The 24,857-nt window shown below is 40.1% G+C and overlaps 1 protein-coding gene across 8 annotated transcripts in view; it reads right to left on the minus strand.

Moving 5' to 3' along the window:
• SH3KBP1 (SH3 domain containing kinase binding protein 1) overlaps positions 1-24,857 on the minus strand; it is a 138,345-nt gene that overhangs the window by 34,580 nt on the left and 78,908 nt on the right. For 4 of the 8 annotated variants that reach the window (XM_083734349.1, XM_083734344.1, XM_083734347.1 and 1 more), the window contains 3 exons: positions 23,903-23,977; positions 16,886-17,082; positions 197-272 (listed from right to left, as the gene is read on the minus strand). In XM_083734349.1, the coding sequence (XP_083590475.1) occupies positions 197-272; positions 16,886-17,082; positions 23,903-23,977 (348 nt within the window). The remainder of the gene's footprint in view (positions 1-196; positions 273-16,885; positions 17,083-23,902; positions 23,978-24,857) is intronic. The other 4 variants (XM_083734346.1, XM_083734350.1, XM_083734348.1 and 1 more) reach the window with 1 other exon arrangement.

The raw sequence follows: 24,857 nt of genomic DNA on the forward strand, positions 1-24,857 counted from the left end.
CAATGCAGGTTTTAAAATCTGTAAAGCAAAATGTCTTCTCTCTCAGCATCTTTAGCCCAAAGCCCTGTGGCATATTTTCTTTATTATTTTTGAAATTAGGAAATTGTTAAGAGATGAAAGTTCCCTAAATTTCCCCAGACACCTAGATGCTCTGAGCACAAAGAGAAGGGAGGGGTATCCCAGCAGCAAGACCTACCCTTTGTCCTGTTGTCCACTTCTATTTTTGCTGGCTCCTGAACTGCTGTGGCTGTGGGTATTCTTTTTCCAACTGTCTGTAAACATATAAACAACTCCTCTTTATTTTATTCTATCTCACCAAAAACTCAGCAAGAAAGTAATGAACATAACGTCACAATTCATGTCATTGTTCAATCCTTTTTTTAAAGGAATCCTTTAAGAAATGTAATTGTTTAGTTAACTGCCCCCTTGTGACCTTATAATTACATCCCATTCTGCGCCAATGAATTTCTATCCCTGTAATCATATGAAATATCAAAGCTCTGCTGACAAGTGAATATCCCATCACAAGCACTTGTACATGGTATGAAGTAATAATTGACTATTAAATACTTCCAATCATTCCAAAATGTTTCACTTGGGAGTAAAAAGCTGCGGATATAAGTTGTCAAATAGCTACACCCAAAAGAAACAACACTGCATACATTAATTGGTATATGGAACCCAGTGATGTGAGCAGCATTTGGTCAGATGCAATAACTACCAATGAAGTTCTGGTATTCAAAGTAGCAACTTCAGTTGAACAATTTGAGATAGGATTATTGACTTTTATATCTATAGGCAAGTGAGGTTAAGCAGGACACTGAGCTTTGGAACAGCTCACCTTCTTGAGAATTGACAAGACATTGACCTTTCCTGAAAATAAAATAAACAGCAGAGGAACAAAATGCTATATAAAGGACCAAAACAGAGTTATTCGCTTGCAGAGGTCTACCTTCTCCTCCCCCCCCCCTTTTTTCTTTTACACTATCATCTAAACACACATAGCCCAGATTTTAGTTGTGGAAGAACATTTTTCAGAATTCATTAGGCAGAAGCAGAGGATCTCAAATGAGATAATCCAAAATTTATGAGGGTGTCGGGCAAATCTGTCTGATGAACTAATTTAATTAATTAGCTAAAATGGTTGCATAAAAGAACGCATGGTGGCAAGGGAGCAAATTGTCTTCTGGCAGGCTGTTTGTATGAAAAGCGAAATAGTTGATTTATGCTTGAAGGGGCAAAGAGGTGATCCTGCCAATTAAGTCCATTTGTTTTTATACTGATGTCATCTGCCAGAAGGGTTGCCAGATGTTTTTTTTTAATGTGTCTTTTCTTTGAAGTATTGGTTCTTACTCCAGATTAAGAGCCCCACTTAACAGAATGCCCCTCATTTCATCTCCGCCACATTATGTTTCTGACATCTCATAAAATACCGAGTACTATTTTTGCAACCAACACTATTGCCCTCTGATGTTACACAGAGGACACATGAATGCTGTGGTTCTTTAAAAGTCCTTGCCATTCTCGGAAGCATTTCAAAACACAACACACCAAACACCTCTCATCTCAGGTGTCTGAATTTGAACCTTTCACTATCATCAGGCTTAAGAAAGAAACAAATACAAATAAAGGTGAAATTAGGGGAGATTTCTGGCTGAGGGCTCTTTGAGATCTTTTATCCTCCCATTTTATATCACAATGAAAAGTCACACAAAATTTACACTGGTAGGCCTCAATGATTATGGAAATCAAAAGTTACTTTTCCCGTGTTCAATAATGGCTTCAAACACATCATAAATTAAGTCAACACAATGGCATGGTAATTTTAAAACTATGCAAAGAACTCTAAGATTAAATGGGGTGGGGCACAGAAGAATGCAAAAGGAAGCTGTGTGCACTATAATATGATTTGGACAGGATTACTGCAAACAACACCCATATTAATCTTGGCGTACGTTTGTGGTTTGTTATACCAAGTAACAGCGTATCTACGTGTTCTAGACTTCAATATCAACTCCTAGCTTCTTATTTGCATGAATTTTATTCAGGGATTCTAAGACTAAAAATTATACTCATTACATCACACTCTTTTTCGAACATGATAATTATGTGGAAAATGTAGGAAGCACAATGGTATCCTGCTTCCTGTTTATGCCCTCTGTCTTTTTCCAAATTAGAACTTTCAAATTCCCACCTCAAATGTGGAGATATGAAAGTTCTATTTTAGACAAGAAGAGTGAGGAAACGAAGAACACATGAAATTTGCACGTTCTACTCCACAGCATTATCACATCTCAAGATTTTTCATTATTATTTGTTATTTATTATTATTTGGCCTGTTCTGATGAATGTATCAGCTATATGGAACAGGGGAGCCTGAGGAAACCTATCTCACAGCTCTTCAAAAATATGATTCAGATTCCACTTAAAGTCTAGGTATCATCTGTCCATTTAGACTTACGTGTTTTATATTTTTAGCATGTAGGGCTTATGTGAACGAGTTGCCCACACATGGATGTCCAATGGAACAGGTGGTTGTGGTTTATGGTCTGACCAGCTGCAGTCCCACTCTCTCACCAAATGCAGTTGGCAACTTCATCAGAAGTGGCTCACTGGTTATCCCAGTAGCAATATAAAGTATACAGAGGGGGAAAGAAGAGCTGCTGCTATAGTTTAACTTGATTTATGTTCTCTAACTGTGCTGCACATTATTTAACCTTAGCTAGATAGAAATATTTTATCTATTTATTTACAAAACACCCTACATTACATAGTAATCACAGGGCATTTTCAACATAGTATAAAGCGCATTATACACAATAAAATGGTGAAATGTAGCTAAAATTAAAACCAGTTATTTAAAAGTCAAATTGAAAGCAGTTCATGGAAACCATAAGACCTTAGGCAGCACAGATTAAATTAAATTCCTCCAACACCTTGAGACCCCAGTAATGCCCTAACCATCTATGCCTCTAGGAGGGGGGAAATGACACAGTAAGGGCACCCCTACAGAGAAGACTCTATTCACAATGTCATTCCATAGAGGGCGACATCCATAACTTTTGCCTACATGAGATGGGCTACCAGGGGTTCTCCAGATGTTGTAGATGATAACTCTCATCATCGCAGACTGCTGGCCATGCTGGTTGAGGCTCATAGCAGCTGGAGCAAATTATTGTAATGTACAACTACCCTTTAGATAAATAGCTACTAGAATTTAATCATCTTAGAATCTAGGACCTAGATGATCCAGTGGCAAAGAAATAAGATGATATCACAAGATTTTGAGAAAAATAAGAAATCTACGAAATACAAGAAATGTGAAGTGTTGTAGTTAAGCCTAATAGCAGATATTTGAAAGCAAAGTTGGATTTGCTGTGGGGTTTTCTATACCTTACAGCAGGCATAGGCAAACTCTTGCCCTCCAGATGTTTGGGAATACTTTAAATAATGGAAGAAAACTGGTTACCATTCTTTCCTCTGCCTACTACTTCTTTTTTTAAGATAGCTATTCAACCAAGTGATATATTTTCTTTTGCTACCTGGATAAAAATACCCAATGTTGTTGAAGTGATCTGAGCACAGACTTCCAAATTACATGTTGCTAAGTATAATACTAAACACTAATTTATAGAGTGAGAGGAGCTGGGGTAAACTATGCAGTACAGAAGCTAGAAGGAAAGGTATGGCAGGTGTCTCATTCAGAAATCCTATAATCCTGTTTTAGTTAGCTGTTTACCAGTTATTCTGGAAAGAGAGAGGCCCTTGTACCATATTTTATTCTGTGTACATTCCTCATTGATGAAAATAGCACAGAAGAGAGCATTAGAACCTTTATGCATTAGATTGAAATACAGTGATACCTCGGGTTAAGTACTTAATTCGTTCCGGAGGTCCTTTCTTAACCTGAAACTGTTCTTAACCTGAAGCACCACTTTAGCTAATGGGGCCTCCTGCTGCTGCCGCGCCACCGGAGCACGATTTCTGTTCTCATCCTGAAGCAAAGTTCTTAACCTGAAGCACTATTTCTGGGTTAGCAGAGTCTGGAACCTGAAGCGTATATAACCTGAAGCATATGTAACCTGAGGTACTACTCAGTATGTAACCACTGTACTACTAACCTAATGAAGAAATGGCAAATAATACCCTTTGGCCAATATCGTATTTTAATCATTTGTCTCTAGAACTTTAATGAAATTGGGGTGCAGTGATTTGCATATGTCTACTTTTTTCTTGCTCACATCAAGTCTAGTTAGTCTCTGAAATTTCTGGGAGTACCAGTCCTCAATCAACAACAGTTGTTTTCTGACATATATACTGTAGTCTACATTAAATCAAATTGTACTTTGAGAGCAGTGAACACAACCATCAGGCCTGTGTCAGAGGCTTGAAATTAATGCCTAGGTTGAGCAGTTCTCTGTTCTCAGCTAGTCATGTGCACTCATAAGAGGAATCTGGCCAGCATCCTGCTCTCACAGTGGCCACTGACAAATCACAATATGTAAGCTTTTTCAACGCAACTTAAAATGTAAGTATGCAGTACACAAAGCTTAATCATATGAATAGCAGATGCTGCACACATGACGGGCCGACAATTGGCAGTGAACTGACATATATTGAGTCCACTGAATTAACCCAGCCCCAAACTGTAACTTCATTTAGTATAGGTTAGATACAGAATATAAGAACAATGAGAATCAATTATCAATCAAACTTCCAAATCATATTAAGAATCTGTCAAATTGAGACTTCCAGCCATGTTTGCATTGTTCAAACAAATATACAAGCAACTATATGCTTTGGGAGAAAATGTTAGAAGCAGCAGTTGTGGAAGTCTGCTCTCAGGCAGAGAGTACTGAATGCACTTTACGCACAAAGAGGGTGCTTTCGTCCTCATATGTTGTTCCCACTACACTTTGCCAATGAACCACTGTAGAACTAGCATAGACAATGAAATCTACGCAACTGACTTCCCGTTGTGTGGAGCAAAGGTACCCATGTCCACCAGAGAGTGTACTCCCCCTGTGGTCACCATTGTGAATTACAGCACCCAGCGGTGCCAGGTATATTGGGCGGAGGGGGCTTCACCTCCCCCAATATTTTTTGGCAAGGGACAGCACCCACCCATATTGAGGGGGCCACTGCTGCCACTGCTGGCACTGCTGGAGCCAGGTGGCGGCTGGGGCAAGCGTGGAGAACAATCTCCGCACTTGCTCACCCCAACAATTGCCCACGCTCATCCCATCCACAGGGTGGGCGCCACAACCAAGAAGGCCCTCTGCCTGGTTCCTTGTAACTTCATTTCGTGAGTAAAGCATTTCACACAGGGTTTTTTTATAACAACTGCAACAAATCCTTTTCTCTTATATTAGAAAAAAGTTGCTCTGTCTTGTTCCAAAATTATGTACAAGAGCGATAGTCTCAAAAGCCATTTTGACATATAAGCGGTATATTAAAAATTATAACCATCATCCTCTTGTCTGTTTTAGTTTGCTAATCTCTCAATTATTGCTTATGGTTAAGAAATGTAAACTTCTTCCACTCAGGAGGTTTTACTGAGATTTATCTATCCAGATGATGTGGGATGCAGGAAGGGGACAGCAGCAATTCAGGTAGAGCAGATGCCGTCAGAACAAGCAGAGCAAATCTTATTAAAATCACAGACGAACAAGAATGCCAATGACACAAAGTTAAAGGAAGAAAAGGAGAAGCCCAGTCAGTACATTACACTCTCCATTGCTCCCTGATAAAGAAGCAAAACCAAAAAAATCAGAAGATTAAATGAAATAAATAAAACATAAATCAAAAGCTCTTGGATTACTTGGGTTTGCTAAACCGATGCAAAAAATATGGAATATGCTGCAAACTGTCAACACCCAATAATAACAATTCTAATTAAACCTACATCATTTTGCAAATTACACATCACTGGAGTTTCAGAGATATTGCCTAGCTTTTTGTTTACAGAGGTGTACAGAAACAAGCAGAACTAGAATCTTACTGTCAAACTAGTTGTTGCATCAACAGTCACACCTATTATTCACATGCCTGACACATTCACATCAAAACGGGCCTTTTTCTAAGTAAAATGTATAACTGAGCCGTGGGATCTCTTCCTTCACACACATAGCATATGCCACACACCTGGGGATTTTGCTTGTGCATGTCCATGCTTTGTTGCTTGGAGTCACATTTCATAACATTTGGAAGCCTGCACAACGTGGGAGGAAATCTGCAGAACTGAAAATCTGACAACACTAATACAGCAGAGAAGTGCCTTAAGCATGTTACTAATGCTAATCGTTGCTAATCTAACTTCTCTTTTTGGTGAGCCCATAGAAGACTACAAGAAGCAGTAAAGAGCTACAGGTAATCCTCCCAAAATATTTACTGTCATTTTACTTGCTCCGCAAACTTTCAGTTATAAGATCCTATAATGCACTGACTTTTTTTATTTTAAAGACGGCTTAAAGGTGGTTAAAGAAGCATCTTGCATTTGCTAGCACAGACAGCAAAAGCTATTGTTGCTCCAGGGGCTGCTCATCCATCCATGCGCAGAGAAGTATATTTTCAAGTAATATCCCTCCAAACCCACATGTAACTCCTATGACAGTCACATGGTATTCAGCAAGCAGAGGAAACTGAGCCTTCATTCACATGGCGGTTTGCTCTGTTTATCCAACGATTTCCTGTTACTTTCCACATTATATTTGAGCTTCCACACAATGAAAAAAACCACTTCCAGAAATCTATTGGAACATAATGGAAGTTACAGTTATTTCCTGCCATTTTCATGGTTGAACCTTGAGGGAACACAAGCATGCTTGGGTGGAAACGGTGGAGTAGTAACAATGATGTTCATAGTTGTGTCACACCACTCCTGCGGGTGGTGAATGAAATTTTGTGCAACATGCTGATGTATTGATCAAAATTTCATAGTTCCATAGCACAACAGGTACTGCAGTGTGAAAGGAACATGAGAAAAAAGTGTTGCTATGTGAATGGAAGTAGTGTATGGTTCATTATCTCACCTACTGTCATAACTTCTAACTTGGCTGAAGCACAGGGGTGTATAGGGTGTTAGGCGAGGGGTAGTACCTCTGCTGAGGGACGCATTGTGCTTCTGGGATAGGTTACCTACTTTTGGTCCTCACTCTGCACTCAGCTCTTGCCTGTGGCTCCTAGAAGCTGTCAGCATGCAACAGCCTCTGCAACACCCCGGGAAATGGCTTTGACTGACCAGCTAAACCAGGTGAGGGTAGCCAATGGGTCTGAAACCCTCAGTAATGGACTTCCCGTGCATACAAATAAAGTCTCTTTTGGATTGAGCAGACGAGACCAGTAGTGGGTCCAACAGCAAAGATGGCTGTTTTTGCATGTGGAGCAGAGGGAAGCGAAGGGCAGATGGGGCTCATCAACCTGGGAAGGTAGCCCATCTAGGAGAAGGAAATCTCTGATCCTAAACCTCTGCTGCCTTGCAGGATATATTTGGGTAGAAGAAAAGGCTAAGGAGTAAACCCTACCCATTTCCGGAGTGGAGTCCCTAAGTTGGATGGTGCCTTGCACATCTCATTCTGACAACTCCTACAGCCAAACTGGTGCCAAATACATTGCTCTGCTTTCCCTTGTATCAGTGAGGCAGAGGAGGTGTCTTGTCAGCTGGGCAGCCCAAGACCTCCAAACACACTGCCCAGACTTGCACCCTGAGGAGGTAACCTCAGTGCTGCAAACGCAGCAGTTTGTCTTCACCCCCAGAGGTGCACTCTATTGTCTCTCTCCAGACAAATGGATGCTAACAACAACTCAATGCAGCATGCCACTGATTCAAGGCAACAATTCAGGGACTGCACTCTCAATGGGATTTGAAGAAAATGATAGATAATAGAATGTCATCAGGATACTGAAGGTTCTGAAACAACAAGCTCCATTAGTTACAGGACACACGGTAAGTACCCTGTGGAACTCCACAAGGTAACGCTTATGGGTCAGAACAGGAGGCTTCTAAAACTAGGTTCTGAAATTTGCATGTCATGTAGGAATGGAACCACTGCAGAGCAATAAATGTATCTCTTCCCCAAACTTGCCACATAGCCCATGACTGATGGTACCAGAATCCAGTAAAATTAGCACGGTCTCCCAGTTTATCTACTGCCAAAGGATATCTATCAAAATGGCAAAACCAATTTCTTTTCTAAGACCAGTCTTGAGACTTGACTAAAATGGATCTAGTAGCAATCATCCAAAGTGACTGTGGTAAAAATAAGCCTGTGGTGGGTGAAGTATGGAGAGATGGCAATCCAAAAAAAGTAGATAATATAATACAACTCTGCTATTGAAAATTGAATGAACCTCGGATTATACAACTGAACAGAAATACAATAAAATATCAAATAGAAACTTCAAAACAGCAAAACGACACTTCAAAAATCCATTAAAAATCATGAAAGGTCAGGAACAACTTCAAATCTAAAACTTCAACAGCAGCTATGCAGCACATCCAATGTATCAATGGTCTATTTTTTCTCTCTAACTGGTATTCAGTGGTGACCCTTGGTCCAATAATATTTCCAAAATGCTATTTCATGCACTAATACAGTGACCCGCAGCATGTTTCATTGAAAATAAATTCTACTGAAATTGAAGTGGATTGATTCCACTTAAGAGTTTAGAATCAGAACATTTTCTGCCTAAACCTATTCATGTCAACCATACACTGTGTTGAATATGCCTTCAAAGGGTATGAAGTTTGCACTCAAACATACACACACTCATTCATTCCTTCTCTTCCATCTGCTTACTTCTCTATTTCCCCTTTCCTCTGGTTCTGTTTTTCCCCTGGGGTAATATGCTCCCATCTTCCCTGCCCACCTCCAATACAGTTTCCTCCTCTCTGCATCACTCCCTGCCTGTGGGATTTGTGTATGTCTGCGTGCACATGCTTGAGGTTTTTTATATATAAAATAAAATAACATCTGTGTGAATTTGTAACATTAATGAACAGTGAAAAAGGAAACAGGCAGCCCACACATTTTCCAGACTCATCCAAGAGTTAGCTTCTTCCATTGGCTATGAAAAGGAGTAAGAACTGCTGAGAATCTGTCAGCTGCTCTGAACTGTGCAATATGAACTTCAGATGTCTAAGAAGTTATCTTAATATTCCTCTACAGCATGTCTACGAAGAGGATGACAAGGGAGCAATTGGGCTTGTGTGCAAGGACTGGGACCTTCATTGTATAGCCATATTGATGCAGTAGAAGTCCAGAGCTGAAAACTGTACCACAACGATTACAGTGGTACCTTGGGTTAAGTACTTAATTCATTCTGGAGGTCCATTCTTAACCTGAAACTGTCCTTAACCTGAAGTACCACTTTAGCTAATGGGGCCCCCTGCCGCCGCCGCACCGCCAGTGCACAATTTCTGTTCTCATCCTGAAGCAAAGTTCTTAACCCAAGGTACTATTTCTGGGTTAGCAGACTCTGTAACCTGAAGCGTATGTAACCTGAAGGGTATGTAACCCAAGGTACCACTGTACAGAGTTTCATTTGAGCAGGTCCAAGTTGAAACCTCAATGGATGTTGTTACGATTGCTCCACTTTTCCAATATTATTAGTGCGGTGAGAATTAAGACCTCAACTCAATGTTTCTGAACACAATCCACCAGGAACCTTTTGCACAGACCTTTTAACTGAAGCAAGATGGGAAAGGCATAGATAGGCACACTCTTCATTTTAACAGAGCTTGCCTGTAGAAGGAGTGGTTCCAGGTGAATTGTGTCTGTTTGTGTTGTTGTTGTTGTTAGAAATTAGCAGTGTTTACTTCGATAAAGTAGCACTGAGCATATGTTGAGTTGCATTTCAAAATACCGTATTGTTCGCTCTATAAAACACACCTGACCATAAGACGCAACTAGTTCTAGAGGAGAACAAGGGAAAAAAATGTTCTCTCCCTCTCTGCTCAGCGCCTCTCCAGCAAAGCGGGAAGAGAAACGGAAGGGGCTCCGTTTCTCCTCCCGCTTCGCTGAAGGGACGCTGTGCAGCTTTCCCTCTCTGCGTTGCACCTCTTCAGCACTGAAGAGGCACTGCGCAGCTCTCCCTCTCCATTTCTTCTCCTGCTTCGCTGAAGGGGCGCTGCACAGCTCTCTCCCTCTCTGCTCAGCGCCTCTCCAGCAAAGCGGGAGGAGAAATGGAAGGGGCTCCGCATCTCCTGCCACTTTGATGAAGGGGCGCTGCACAGAGAGGGGAAAGCTGCGCTCCCACTCTGCTCAGGAGACTTCAGGAGGCTATCGCTGAAGCCAGGAGAGCAATAGGGATCAGTGCACACCAATCCCTCTTGCTCTCCTGGCTTCAGCGAAAGCTGCGCAGCCTGCATTCGCTCCATAAGACGCACACACATTTCCCCTTACTTTTTAGGAGGGTGAAGCACGTCTTATAGAGCGAAAAATACGGTATGTCTAAAAATACCACAGACATTTCAGCAAGCTATGAAAATACTGTCCTTCCATCTAACTCTTTCTTGTTCTCTATTGTTCCCTTATGTACAGGAAGACCCACGGCATATGCAAAGTTGATACATTTACTTAAGGAGCTATGTAGCTTCATTCCATGTTTAAACAGAAGTGACAGACAACTGCTTTTCAAAAATACGAGGAATAGAAATGTATAGATACATAAATATATTACAAAGTTGGCAAATAATAAAGTTTGTAACTCAAGGCAACTGTTTTGTATAATTACACAAACTCTCAACATCTTAAAAATGGCATTTATCAAACTGGGTTTCAGATGTAAGTCTAATAAGTGATGATATTTTAACCAAAATAGTGATGATATTTTAACCAGAAATAATAATCTTTTTCTGGAAGAACAAATAACAGGAACAAATACATTATTTTGGAAGTGGACTTGCTTCCCTATCCTTTCTTTTTCTTTATTTTACATAATGAAATATAGTGGTACCTCGGGTTACATACGCTTCAGGGTACAGACTCCGCTAACCCAGAAATAGTACCTCGGGTTAAGAACTTTGCTTCAGGATGAGAACAGAAATTGTGCTCTGGCGGCACAGCGGAGGCAGCGGGAGACCCCATTAGCTAAAGTGGTGCTTCAGGTTAAGAACAGTTTCAGATTAAGAACGGACCTCCGGAACAAATTAAGTACTTAACCCGAGGTACCACTGTAAGCACATGAAACTCTATGCCTTCCATAGAGACAGTACAAGTTAACTGAATAACAATATTAAAGACAGTTTTAAAAAATCACATTAAAATGAGAATATCATAAAACATCTGTGTACATTTACTGATCAAAAGGGGGGGGGGGAGAAGAGGCAGCCAGAGAGTTCCAGGACAAGTTCTGCCTCTGTAGAGGAGCCACTTATTTTAATATGTTACTTATTACTTCACAAATACAGATGGAGCTGCTTTCAGTGAAAAGTCTCTCACTTCTAACACATCATTTTAAAGCCATGATACAGGCAAAGGCTCTTGTTGCCAAACATCTGTGCTCTACATTACACGACTTAGAATACAGTTGCAGAAATAAACGAAGAAGAGCTTTTTTAAAAATAAGAAAGACATACCTCTTCTCCCATTGTGAAGTAAAGCTGCCTTTCTAGAGATTATAGTAAGCGTTCAAGAGCAGCAAGAGGAGTCCTCCCACTTCCTTGGAAGTGCTGAGCTCACTAAGTCTGGGAGGCCAAGCCTAAAACTGAGTCACACTTTAAGGCCAATGTGAGCTATGAGGAAACAAAGCTTACATTTGTTTACTTGACAGGAAACCTGGAACTTCTTGCAGTTTGCTTCTTGCGAGGCAGTGGTTTTCTCTCCTTTCCAGAGAGAGAAAAACAAATATAAAAACCCTGGGCTTCTTCTGACAACACATACAGAGAAGCAGAACAGACAGCATGAGGAATGGAGGGTATAATTTTCAGAACTAAAGATAAAGTACTTTTTAAATAAGGCATCCAGAAATGAATCCAGAGAAGAATACCTTATTTTAATTTTATAAAATGTTATTTTTTTAAAAATGATCAAATGTCTTTGTTCCTGAGAATGTTTTTGTACTGGGGCCAGGGAGCATGATTTCTATGAAGAGTGACCGAAAGGAACAAGGAAGTGCATTATAAATGTTAATTAAGTTATATTGTATTCTAGATGATAGATGTGGCTTCTGTAGTGCTACTATAGGAGAAAACATGGAAATACCAAGGTATGCATAATGCAGTAAAGGTAAATGTTAGGACACCAAACTGGTGAAGAATAATACCCGGATTGAAAACAGACCATGTTTAAATGCATGGAATAACAATTTGATCAGTGCTGCCAATCATGTTTACTTATGCCCTAGGAAGGGGAACACTGAACATTTAATCAACAGAAATAATTACAACCCTGGACTAATTTGTCACACAGACATCAATATGCTCAGCTGAAACTATGCAGTGGAACAGGTTCAGATTTGACTCACACAAGGCAAGAAGCCACCCACACTGAGTCACCAAGCCCAGTTTCCGAAACGATGAGTTTCAGTTCAGGCAACTGATGGAATACACCATTTGGAAACAACTAAAGTCTAGCCTTCTAGTTTTCCAGTAGCTTGTTCTTAAAAATAACTGTACTACATTTTCAGGACTCCAAATGCTTAAGAACTCCATTGGATAAATTGCCAGCCTTGGATTAGATATATCCTGTGAAAGCCTGTAGCTTCCCACTCCAGCACCAACCCAGTAGAATAGCTCACTTACACTATGGGGCTGTCTTACTTCTTTCTTTCCGCTGCCACCACTTATTGTCACCTAGGGCAAGGACTGTAGGACTCCCACTGTCATACTGTAATCTACTGGGGAGGAGGGAGTCCAGACAAATTCAGAGTCTCATAATTTCAGCCCATCATCCTTCCTGTGCTCCAAGGCACTTTAAAACAGCAGTATAGCCCAAAGGTCAAAACAACATGGGGGGAAACAAACAAGAAATCAGAAACCAGTACAGCCCAGAAACTCATTTTAGAAATTTATTTGGAAAAGTGAGAGAAACATTGAGTAGCTATCACCAAAACAAAAACACAATATTAAACCAGAAGGTTGGTCTCTCTCATCCGTGGGCAACATCCAATCCATGCAAGTGCTGACAGTCAGCTGACCATCAGGACCTCTGTGTACAGCGTTGTGCAAGCCCCAACGGTCAGATGATCTTTGCAGCTGGCAAGCTGCACAGCACTGTGCAAGATCTGATTGTCGGGGCTACTGTGCACAGTGCTATGCAAAAATGGGCCACCTGATATCATTGTGATGTGAGTGACAGGTGGGTGGCCCTACCCACCTGTCAAACAAGGCTCAAGGGTGTGTGGAGGAGATAAGGATCTGGCCTGCTGGCTGGCTCTAATTCCCATCCCTGGTCGGTGTAATTATACATTAGGCAAACTATCATGCTGAAACTTACTCTTATGATGCCCTCTGCTGTTGGCAACCTCTGGAGTTGGTTGAAGGATGAAGGATGGAGAAATAAAGTGTGTGTGTGTGTGTGTGTGTGTGTGTGTGAGAGAGAGAGAGAGAGAGAGAGAGAGAGAGAGATCCACTTGATGATCCTTGAATCTATGAAGAAAACTAGAGCAGTACAGTCTGATTCTCATCCTGCTTTTTCTCTTGCACATTAACCTTTCTATGTAGGAAAACCAATCACGGGCTCTTATTGTGGCGGATCCTCTGACCTCTACAGTGATACATACCTACATTTGAACTCAAATGAATGTTAGAAGGAGAAGGTGCTGAACAAAGTCATTTTCTGATAAAACACTCTACTTTAAAATAATTGCTCAATGGATAAGATTGGTTTTCCAAGCTGCTATTCTTGTAAAATAACTGTTAATATAGAGGAACTGATAAAGTAAATCAGAAGCAACTGTATTATCTACTGTTTTAATCCTAGTACTCACGTTTTCCAAGAGCATTTTTCATCTAAATTTGTGGTCTTTGAGCAGAAGCAGTGGTACATGTGCCACAACTGCTTGTCAATTTTCACCCCTGCAATTTCTGTCATCTCAAACACAGATTTTTTGAAACGGGGGGTCTTCTGAAGTAGTCCAACACATCAATTTCAATGAAATGGACATATTTTCATAACATCTGGTCCTTGACTCTTGTAAAGTGAGCAGCGTCATGGATAGCAGACTGCAGTTATTGTTTCAAGAATCTGTTTTTGTCTATAAACTAAGATGGGGAATTGTTATGGTGTTGAATCTCATAGCAGTTCAAGTGGCACCCTTTCTTTTATCAGACATCACACCCTACTTTACTATCCATTTCCACTGACACGTAATGCTAAATAGAGCTTGTGAACCCCACTTATGTGATCATATACTAAATGAGAATGACTGCACACACATATTCAGGTGTTTGTTTAAATTAAAAACCAGATCTCAACTGAGTTATACCTGATATTCTTTAGACAGTGAAGACAAATATTTGTAAAACTTACTGCTGCACTAACAATTGTACAGTGTTCCTTTGCAATAATCTACTACTTCTCCAAACCTCTGGTCTAAAAGTAGTTTCACAACATGAGCTGGTTTGCAAAATCAGCTTTGCACAAGAGGGTATAATGATCTCTTAGAAAAGGAAATTCTTGGAAGAGTTGTTTGCTTTCCAAGACTCATCATCATCTAAGGAACATGAACAGGATTCTGTTTGTATAGTTAGACTGTTATAAATAGAAAAGAGAACATTTATTGAGAGTGCAGTTTTCATGTCGGGAAGGGAAAATATACCTCACTTTAAAGCTATTATTCATCATGTAATTCTATCGTATAGAAATCAATTTTATTGACCTTTTCTTAAGATGTGTGCAAGCAGAAGTGAAATGCCTACTGTTAGAAAATCCCATAAACTCTAGACAGCACCAAGTAGCCCTTAAGAGCATATGAAATTTCAGGAGTGATATGAATATGATAAAAAATCAATTTGCTGCAAAAAGAGATTTTGCAAGCCAAGTGGCCCTTAAGTGCATTTGAAGGAGTGGTAGGAACCTAACAATCAATTTGCTGTGAGAAAAAGGGATTTTGAAAGAAAAGTGAACCTTAGGAACTAATACAGATGGTTTGTGCTCTAGCTAAACTATGGTTTAGTGCTGCACGGATGAGGCCCAAGGAGCCCAAGGAAAGGACTGCTGGGTTTGTGTGCTTCTTTCCTTGTTACAGAGAAGGAGGATTTCAGTTGAGTTTAGTTTCAATTTTTACAAATATTGGCTAATATTGGCTGTTGGATGGGAGGAATGGAGCACAATCATGTGGTAGGGGGCGTGAGAGTATATTAAACCAGTTATTAGAGGCTGTGGTCAAAGGAACAGTTAGATCCAGATAAGATGAAAGTGAAGTTGGTGAAGAATGAAAATAGATTATGTAACAAAATGGTTGGTCTCCCATGTCACACTAAACAATAGTTTAGTGGATCATGCTTAAGTTGCAATGAGCATGAGTAAAGCCTCAGGTCAAGAGCTCCCACCTTCCTGTGAGCCCAGAAGGACGTCTGCAGTATTAGTTTTGGTTTCAAACAATCAAGGCTCACTGTTTTTTTAGCAACCTCAGACAGTGATTTAAAACAAATTCTTCTGAGTGAAAGAAGCTAGTATCAAAACCCATGATGTGAAGTTAGCTCATTCAGAAACTGACCAGACTATATACACACATATGTAAACCTTATAGATTTTTAGCACACCTACAGAGTTATTTCTTTAAAACACACACACACTCATCAGCATGCTTTTAATCTCATTCTCACGCAGCAAATGGATTAAGTACACTCTATCCACAAGCCTATCAATTGAAGTGTATGACTCTCAGGCAGGATAATTGTATTTCTTTCTTTTTTTTTTAAGAGCGAGACTATTTAGCTAGTGTTAGTTAATCCTTAGATTGAAACCAGCACTTCCACATAACTATGTAGTTAAAACATCAATGACCTGAAGAGTCGCTCAGACTGATCATCTAGTTGCCAATGCAAAACTACCATACTATTATGAAATAATCAATTATTAATTTATATACCACCTACATGCCAAAATGGCTTCTAAGTATTTTACAACTATAAATCAATACGTGGTTAAACAATAATGATTCCACTCAATACCAGAACATCCTTGATTAAAATATACACTAAAACAAGTGATTAAAAAGCATGACAATTAAAACCGTTTTAAAATGAAAAAGTCAGTTAATAAAATCAGAAATTCAGTTCAGGGAAATGCTTGCCTAAATAAAAAATTATCAGGCTGTGGCAAAACTAACCATGTTTCATCAGCTGACTGTAGAGCCCTGGCTGGGTCCAGTTATTTAGGGCTTTGTACGTAAGTAGCAGAACCTTAAAATTGGTTAAATAAAGAACCACTTTACAAATTTCACTTTACATAATAGAGAACTATGGTAAGATTAAGCAGCACAACCTGTTCATATTGCATTATATGTACCATAACGTGGAACGTCCAGAGCAATGATAAGTTTATAGAATACACTTTGGAAAGGAAGATTCCACAGGCCGATCACTGGTACTCATTTATGGAACTCACCATAGCTGCAGCTTGGTGGGGAAAAAATGTACAAAACCACACTGAAGACAGTGTAACTGAATAGAATTACCATATCCCATAATAATATTAGTATAATCTTAAAGTAGATATTGAAAGCTTGTTCTCTTAGCTATAGTTAGTGAGGCCAGGTGTGCATGAAGGAATGAATCACTGGTGTGATGTATCTTTCTTATAGGCAATGGCAATGATCACATCAGTTAACCAATGTTCATTTTCTTGACCTTGGCAGAGCAGAGGACAAACCCAACAGCCAAACTTGGGAGGGGGAAACCAAGCAGGTCCACACATAGGAATTAAGTTAGAAACTGTACCTTGTCAACTGGAAGAAAGTCATTATCTACTTCTATTGACCTTGGACGTAGCTTTATAGGTTTGTCCTTAAAAATGTCTCCAAAGCCAACCCCTTTGACCTTTTTGGGTTGGATTGTTGCTGCTCCATTAGCTCCTTCTGATTTCGTGCTGCTTGAATCACCACCGTCACTTTCTGAGCCGGTAGCATCTCTCAAACCTACAAGAGGGAAAGTCAAAAACGAAAATTGTGGCTTAAGATTTTCAAAAAGTGAAGGTAAGCAAAGCAACACTCATGCAGCAGCAGATAAGCCTATACAGTGGAACGGGCTTCCATCCTTGGAGGTTTTTAAGCAGTGGTTGGATGGCCATCTGTCATGAATGCTTTAGTTGAGATTCCTGCATCTGAAGGATTGGATTAGATGATCCTTGTGGTGCCTTCCAACTCTATAGTTCTATGATTCTAATTTCCTATATTAGGAATTAGAAAAATCTTATTGTAGCAGTAGAACTGAATGTAGAACAATCAGCGTCTGGTTTATTAAGGTTATTAGCAGTGCTTTTTTCTGGGGGGGTACGCAGGGGTAAGCATACCCCTAAACATTTTGTGAATCTAAGTTTAGCCTCATTGAGGGGCAGCATTTCAATATGAGTAGGAAAATGCGAGCACCCCTAAACATTTTTTTTTTATAAATAAAGCACTGGTTATTAGCATTATGGAGAACATATGAGGATAAACAGGTATTCCACCATTTAAAAATAAACAAATTCAAATTTAAACTATACTTCCACATCTGTTGCAATGCTGAAATACAAGGATTCTTTGCTGTTTTTGATCTTGACCAAGTGCAAAATTAAGTTCTTAGGTATTCCCAGTTGGAATACCACCAGTATTTCTGATAGCTGAAATTGGAGCCCTGCTGGAATAATTTGCAGCTTTTCAATGACAGGTTCAATGAGATCTGCATGCCTGAAAAGAGACTTCCAAAATTCTGTCTGATGCAGCGGTTACATAATTTATCTAAATGGTCCCATAACCTAGCAGTGTTGGTTCAGCTTCATGGCTTCTTGGCCACTTAAACTGGTATTTAAAAACAGTGTGTGATGTATTTACTTGTCCCTTCTGTCCATTGCCAGGATGGCTTTATGCAAGGATGTGAAAGATATCTAGCAGCCATAAAAGATTGCATTTAAAATGTTCTCAATTAATTCCTTTTGTAACTTGATATGGAAGGCATCATAATATTATGATTTATGTAAAGCCAGATGAAGCTGTTAGGCAATTAGGTGATGAAGCAAGTGTGTGTGATAAGGTGGGTTTACTGAATCGGTAAAAAAAGCAAAACGAAATGAGATCCTCTCCTCCTTTGGATAAAGTGGGGAGAGGCCTTTGACAAATAAGCGGTATTTCTTACCTGCTTTTCCAACAGTGGTCTTCAAGATGCCTTAGGCTGCAATCCTAACCCCACTTTCCTGGGAGTAAGCCCCATTGAATTCAACAGGACTTACTTCCGAGTAGACGTGGTTAGGATTGCACTGTAAGACACAAAGGTAAAGGTAAAGGTACCTCTGACCATTAGGTCCAGTTGTGAACGACTCTGGGGTTGCATGCTCATCTAGCTGTATAGGCCGAGGGAGCCAGCGTTTTGTCCGCAGACAGCTTCCGGGTCATGTGGCCAGCATGATTAAGCCGCTTCTGGCGAACCAGAGCAGCGCACGAAAACACCATTTACCTTCCCACCAGAGTGGTACCTATTTATCTACTTGCACTTTGACGTGCTTTTGAATTGATAGGTGGGCAGGAGCTGGGACCGAACAATGGGAGCTCACCCCGTCACGGGGATTCGAACCACCAACCTTCTGATAGGCAAGCCCTAGGCTCTGTGGTTTAGACCACAATGCCACCCGCGTCCCTGCTAGACACAAAGTTAGAGGAATGTAAAACAGCACAGCTTGTCTCTAATGTTACACATGCCCAAGTGGCCTCAACTAGAAGTCTAGAATATATTGTTGTCGGTCCCATGCTATGGCACATGAATCAAGCAGCAAATCGTCAAGACATCCTTGCTTTCGACTTTCAAAAGAGGTTTCAAAATCATGCCGACAGGATTTTGAAGCTATTTAATTTTTATTAATGTCACCTTAATGACAATCTTTATTTTATTTTTTTAAAAATGGTGCTTCATGTTTTAACATTGTACACAACACTGTTATTTTATCACACAGTGGTATGACACACACCAGCAACTGTAAACAGGTTACAACCACATCACTATATATCCTATCAAACGCTGGGGAGAATAGGGCAGTTTTCATCTGCTGCCTAAAGGGTAGTATGGCTGACACAAGGTGAATATGCTTGAACAGGGCAATCTATAACTAAGGTATGACCACAACAAAAGCCCCCAGCCTTTGGTGGCCATGTCAGCTCTAACCATCTGGTGCAGAGTCTCGGGGCCACCTGGCTAGAACAAATGGGTATACACAGGTGAAGTTTTTTCACACTGAGCATCATCAGGTTTACCTGACTTCATACTGCTTGTACTTACTGCTGCTACTGGATCCAGAAGAAGATCCAAGAAATTAATTCAGAACACTTGTGTAATGAAAATTGAGGGGGAGAGGGGAGATGAGAAAATTAATTGAATGCCGAGGTTCTTACCATACCAATCTTATTCAGATGATACTTGTAGTCAATCCATATATATGTGACCTTTTAAGTGTATGACTCACATCAAGCCAGTTACGCAATCAAAATGATATATTATTTAAGGAAGAAAAAGAAAGCTAAATAGTACTTAATCAAATATGCAATCAAATACTCTGTGTAACCTGATCATTGCCAAAACATTTAATTACATTCCTCTCTAGCTGAGACAATCTTGTTTCAAAGGCACATATCCACACCCCTGTGCAGGAATAAAATAAATCAAAGACAGACAACTTGTTTTACTCTACTATCCTCATTGAGAAAGGCTATTCTGTTTATATTAGAGGGTAAACTTGTTTCTCCTTCAAAGCACTCAGTATCTTCAGAGAGAATGGATATTTTATTGCTATGGTTGCATGCCAACTTTTCCTCTGTGCAAGCAAACTCAAGATGTATCTGATCATTCTATTTTGCTCCTAAAGGTTGCTTGTCACTAACAAATATTCAGTTTTTGTACTGGCTAACTTAGACAACACTGGTTTACCTGTGTCACACTCTAGCCATGTTAGCACAACATGTTAAACCAGTTTCTTGGAACAAGAAGAATGGGAGAAAGCGAGTGTCCTCCTTCATAGCTGGGAATTTAGAATCTTCCACATTCATTATGTTGAAGCACAGCTTTCCACGTCATCTGGAGTCAGAACTGTGGTTAATCATGACTATGACTTATGAAAGGCAAACATCTGAGCCAGGCAACTATTTCTGTCTAATCTGATCCTAGCAGCCAAGGAGGAAAAGTTATAAAGCTAAGATACAAATAGGCATTGTCTTGGGGTATCACTCCTGGAGGGAGAAGGGAAGCGTGAGAAAGGAAACAGTGAATTTTACTTCTTTCCACTTTACTGCATATTTATGTTTTATGCAGACCACCAATCCAGTGCTATCTTCTCTAACTGATAGTTCCACAAGATCTCAAAGAGGAATCCATGGCATCACCTGCTACCTGATCCTTTTAGCAGGTAATTTCAGAGACTGAACCTGGGAACATTTGCATGCAAACTATTTGCTCCATCACTACCTATTTTCTCTTCCCTAAAGTTTTATCTTCAAGATAAGGAACACACAAGGAATGAGTGAAAAAAAGAGCAACAAAAGTGTAAGCAACTTACTTGCTGTGAGAGAGAAAGGATGAGTCTACATGTTCAAACCAACATTATCTACCTTTGCTGACAAAGTGTCTCAGGGCCTCGATGACAACAAAGTGTAACAAGCACATTATTCAACTCAATTCCCCATCTCTAATAAATCACAAGCTCCCAAGTAAAGAAAGCCAATAAATATGAGATATGCAGACAGAAAGCTAGGGTATTGTAGAGTGACAGGTGTACAACTATCTTCCTGTTAGGCAGCAGTTATGGGGGGGGGGGGAGATGTGCTTGGTGCAATGACCTCCTGGAACTCAGGAATTAAATTTGTTCCCCTAAGGTGATCTAGGGTACAGAAGCTGAGAAAAAGATACTGATTGGTGGGCAAGACCTTCATAAATGTGACAGAAATGCATCAGTCTCAGTGTGACAACTTTTCAGGTAAGAAAGGCATCACTCTGAAAAACAAGGAAATGATGCACCTGAAGGGATCAATTCCTTGGAGAGTGAACAGGTACTGTGTCCTGCTGAGGAGCAGAGGACTCCCAGTCATGGGAAATTTGATTATTATGTACACCAGGTTTCCTCAACCTCAGCCCTCTGGATGTTTTGAGACTATAATTCCCATCATCCCTGACCACTGGTCCTGCTAGCTAGGGATCATGGGAGTTGTAGGCCAAAAACATCTGGAAGGCCGAGGCTGAGGAAGCCTGATGTACACAAACAGCTGGGTGTGGGATGGGTGTGCTTACCTGCAGTAAATTACCTGCCTAGTGTTAAAATATGTGACGTATAATCTAGATAGGCTGTGTAGACAGTGCTGGGGATGTGTGAGTTGGTACAAATTATATGGGGGACTGCAGCGTCAGAATTAGGGTGGTGTGGGCGGTTCCTATGCACAGAGGGGCACTTAACAACCACAAAAACAATACTATATTTATACGAGTACCTCCTGAGAAGATCCATAAAAGCAACTGTACCGGAAGGAATTACTGTATTGTGACAGTAAGAAATATTTTGTGGGGGGCACCAAATTATCAAAGTCTGCCCCCTGGGGGAAAGTAGTTGTGCAGGCCTGGAAGCCAAATTTAAGTTGCTAGATACAGGATTAAAGCCAGGACTTCCAAGGTAGCTTTCTCAGAAACGCTACGTGTTCTACAATCAGGGCCCAGTAGAAAGGTAGAGATAGCTGGAGAGGTACAGATATAGCAGGTGTAACAGAAACCTGGTGGAATGCAAAAAACATTTCCTAATAATATTCATGTACACAGAGAAGAAATGATGTGGTGCAGCTGTGGCAGCAAAACAGGACACCTTCATCTACCCCACCTGCAATAAAACATGTCTCTCCAAAACAGATGCTGACAGACCGATGCCAACAACATGTATTTTTTTCAGGCATATTTTTTTCAACAAATGCAATTTTATTGTCCAAGTTTTTTGCCAATTCCTTTCTAGTATATATGGTATATATAGCACACCAATTCTCATTTAAGACAAACAAACCTTAACTTCTTAGGCACTGGCAACAAATCATGCAGGATAAAGAGGAATGAGCAGTCCCCTGCATCGTGGAACAACATGCATTAAGCAGTGCAAAATGAATGCTGGAGCCCTCAGCATGGCTGTAAGTCTATCACTATGGACGCAACTATCAACATGGATGCTTTTGCCATCTTTGTAACTAAGGATTATTGTAAGATTTCATTTCCTATTTCTGTCCTCTACATTATTTACTTGCTTTAATTTTTCTGTGCACTTACAGATGTCTATTGCTTACTTCACAGCAGTTACAGTCTAACAATGGGGAAAGCTTTTTGATATTCAATTAGCTTCAATGGAAAGAGAACGTAGCATGTGTTCAGGGCAATGTTTACCTGAAATCTGAGACAGCATAAAAAGCAGAATACCAAGAGGCCAGACTAATGCTGGAACTATGCATTTCGCAGAGACCAATCTGTCAAATGGCTGCAGTACAGCGATGGGAGGGAAGAGGTCCTTCACCTTGCTTCTTCCCACTGCTTTTCTCCTGCAGTTCCCTGCACCAGCCACTTTCCTGACATGACAAATACATACTTGAAAAAGTGTCTGGAGGAGGGAATTACAGGAGCAAAGCAGTAAGCAATACGGCTGCGCGATATATCGTCCAAAAACAGTTTAAAGCCCATATTCTGTTTTTGGTTTCCTAATTTTTGACCTGGCAATATATCACAAATCATGGTGTGCGTGTGCTATGCAAAAATCACAATGTGGGAAAAACCATGAAGCCAGCCAATGCCTGTACATAGCTCCATCCTTTTCTAGACATTGTGATAAATTGGTATACCGCAATGTTTAGCTGGTGATATATAGCAATGCTGAAAACCAGATATCGCCCAGCCCTAGCAAGGAAAGAGCAACACACTACTGCTCCCACATTTTTGTTTCAAGTCACAAGTATCCCTTCCCCACTCCCACCGTTTGCAGCTATGTAGTATAAACTGAAGTTCTCACACCCAACTCCTTGTCATTCTGAGATCCATTCTGAGGAATAACGTATAAAATCAGCTGAATTTAACTTGGTCAAATAGTCATATTGTGAATAAGGATGGGTTCCACAGCTGCTCATTGTTAGGAAATGAGGCAGGAAGTACTTCGGTCGAATTTACAACAACTGGATGACAGGCAATTGCCAGAAATCAACTTGAGCAGTATTTCAGGTTCCCCCATCCTGGTTCTTCAATGCATAAAAATGGCTTGCCTTTTTATTTGAACACTCCCCTACAGAGAGTCAAAACAAAGATCAACCTAACTTGGGCAATGGTTGCTCATAGTTTCAACCAGAGGTTTTTCCCAGCCCTGAAGCCTAAGATCCTTTCAACTGAGGACACAGGAAATTGAATCCTAGGATGTTCTGAGTGCAAAGCTCTACCACTGACCTACTGCTCCTTTGAAGATATGTGCTTCTATCAGCAGCTATACAAGATAGAAATTGAAATTAAGTACCTAGGAAAGTTCCATGCCGCTTTAGGTGTATCCCAACACTGTACATACATGTACACACACATGCATGCTGAAAAGAAATATTGGTATACATTCTGAGAATGTATGTGCTGTGCAACGGGAAGCAAACCAGACCAACTTCAGCTCACAGAACAGCCAAGACTGAGTGCAATGGATGGACATTATTCTTTAGCAGATGAATTTGTACACAATCAAGGAGCAGCCTTAGCTTAGCATTTCCTATTTTCTTTTAATTAACTCACTGTTAAAGCGTCTGTAGCTGTCAATCTTTGCTGGTGCCACTTTATACAGAATTGTCCCTTGAAAGGCAGACTTTCCTGACAGCAGAATGAAAGAAAAGGAAAGCCAAAAAAAAAAGGGGGGGGGACAAAAGGGAGGGAGAATAGGAGAATCGAATAATGGCAAAAGAAAGGAGAGGAGTTGTTTTTAATTTTTGCTTTTCAATGGAACTTTAAATAGTAAAAGAAAAGGCTTTTGGTAGTCTACACTTTCACTGTATGCATTTCAAACAGGAAGAGCACAAAAGTTTGCTAATGACTGTATTATAAAATGGACATTACGGTGCGACATCTGTTATAGCAAATCAAGGCAAAATGATAACTGTAGAATTGTGAATAGATAGGAAAGCATAGACTGGAGCATACATACTTCTTCCCTGGAAATGACATAAAATACTGGGACTTCTGGTGTTCATTTTTTATTCTACCGTAACAAACAATTTAAACCAAATTAACTCCAGTCATTCACTAGAATAATGTTTCTTTAACCACCGAACAAGCTTATACTATTAACAGAGTGCAGTGCTGCAGAACCTTGTTGAAAATTGCAAACATGGGCTAATAATTGAAATGCTTATTATGTTTTTCACTTTACAATACTGAAATATAATAAGGCAAATTACAGCAAATTTTAAAAATGGAAAAAGAGCAATTATTGCATTAACAGTATACAAGAAGAAAATGAAAGAAAAAAGATAATTAATCATATACTGCATCAAACCAAGTCAAATTATTTGTTGAAAATCAGGAGCTTGTTTATTATACATGGATATTTACGTTCTGCTTCAAAGGCTAAGGTGGCCTGAATTTTTTATGGGGTCCCCTCTTGAATGCTTTCTGTTTCCACCTTTTCTGGGTTCCTCTATCTACCCTCCGTGATGGCCTTCTAAGTGCCAAGAGTGCAGAATGAGCGGTGCAG

The sequence above is a fragment of the Podarcis gaigeae genome (assembly GCF_964106915.1).
Source record: "Podarcis gaigeae genome assembly, chromosome: 4".
Lineage (NCBI taxonomy): Eukaryota > Metazoa > Chordata > Lepidosauria > Squamata > Lacertidae > Podarcis > Podarcis gaigeae.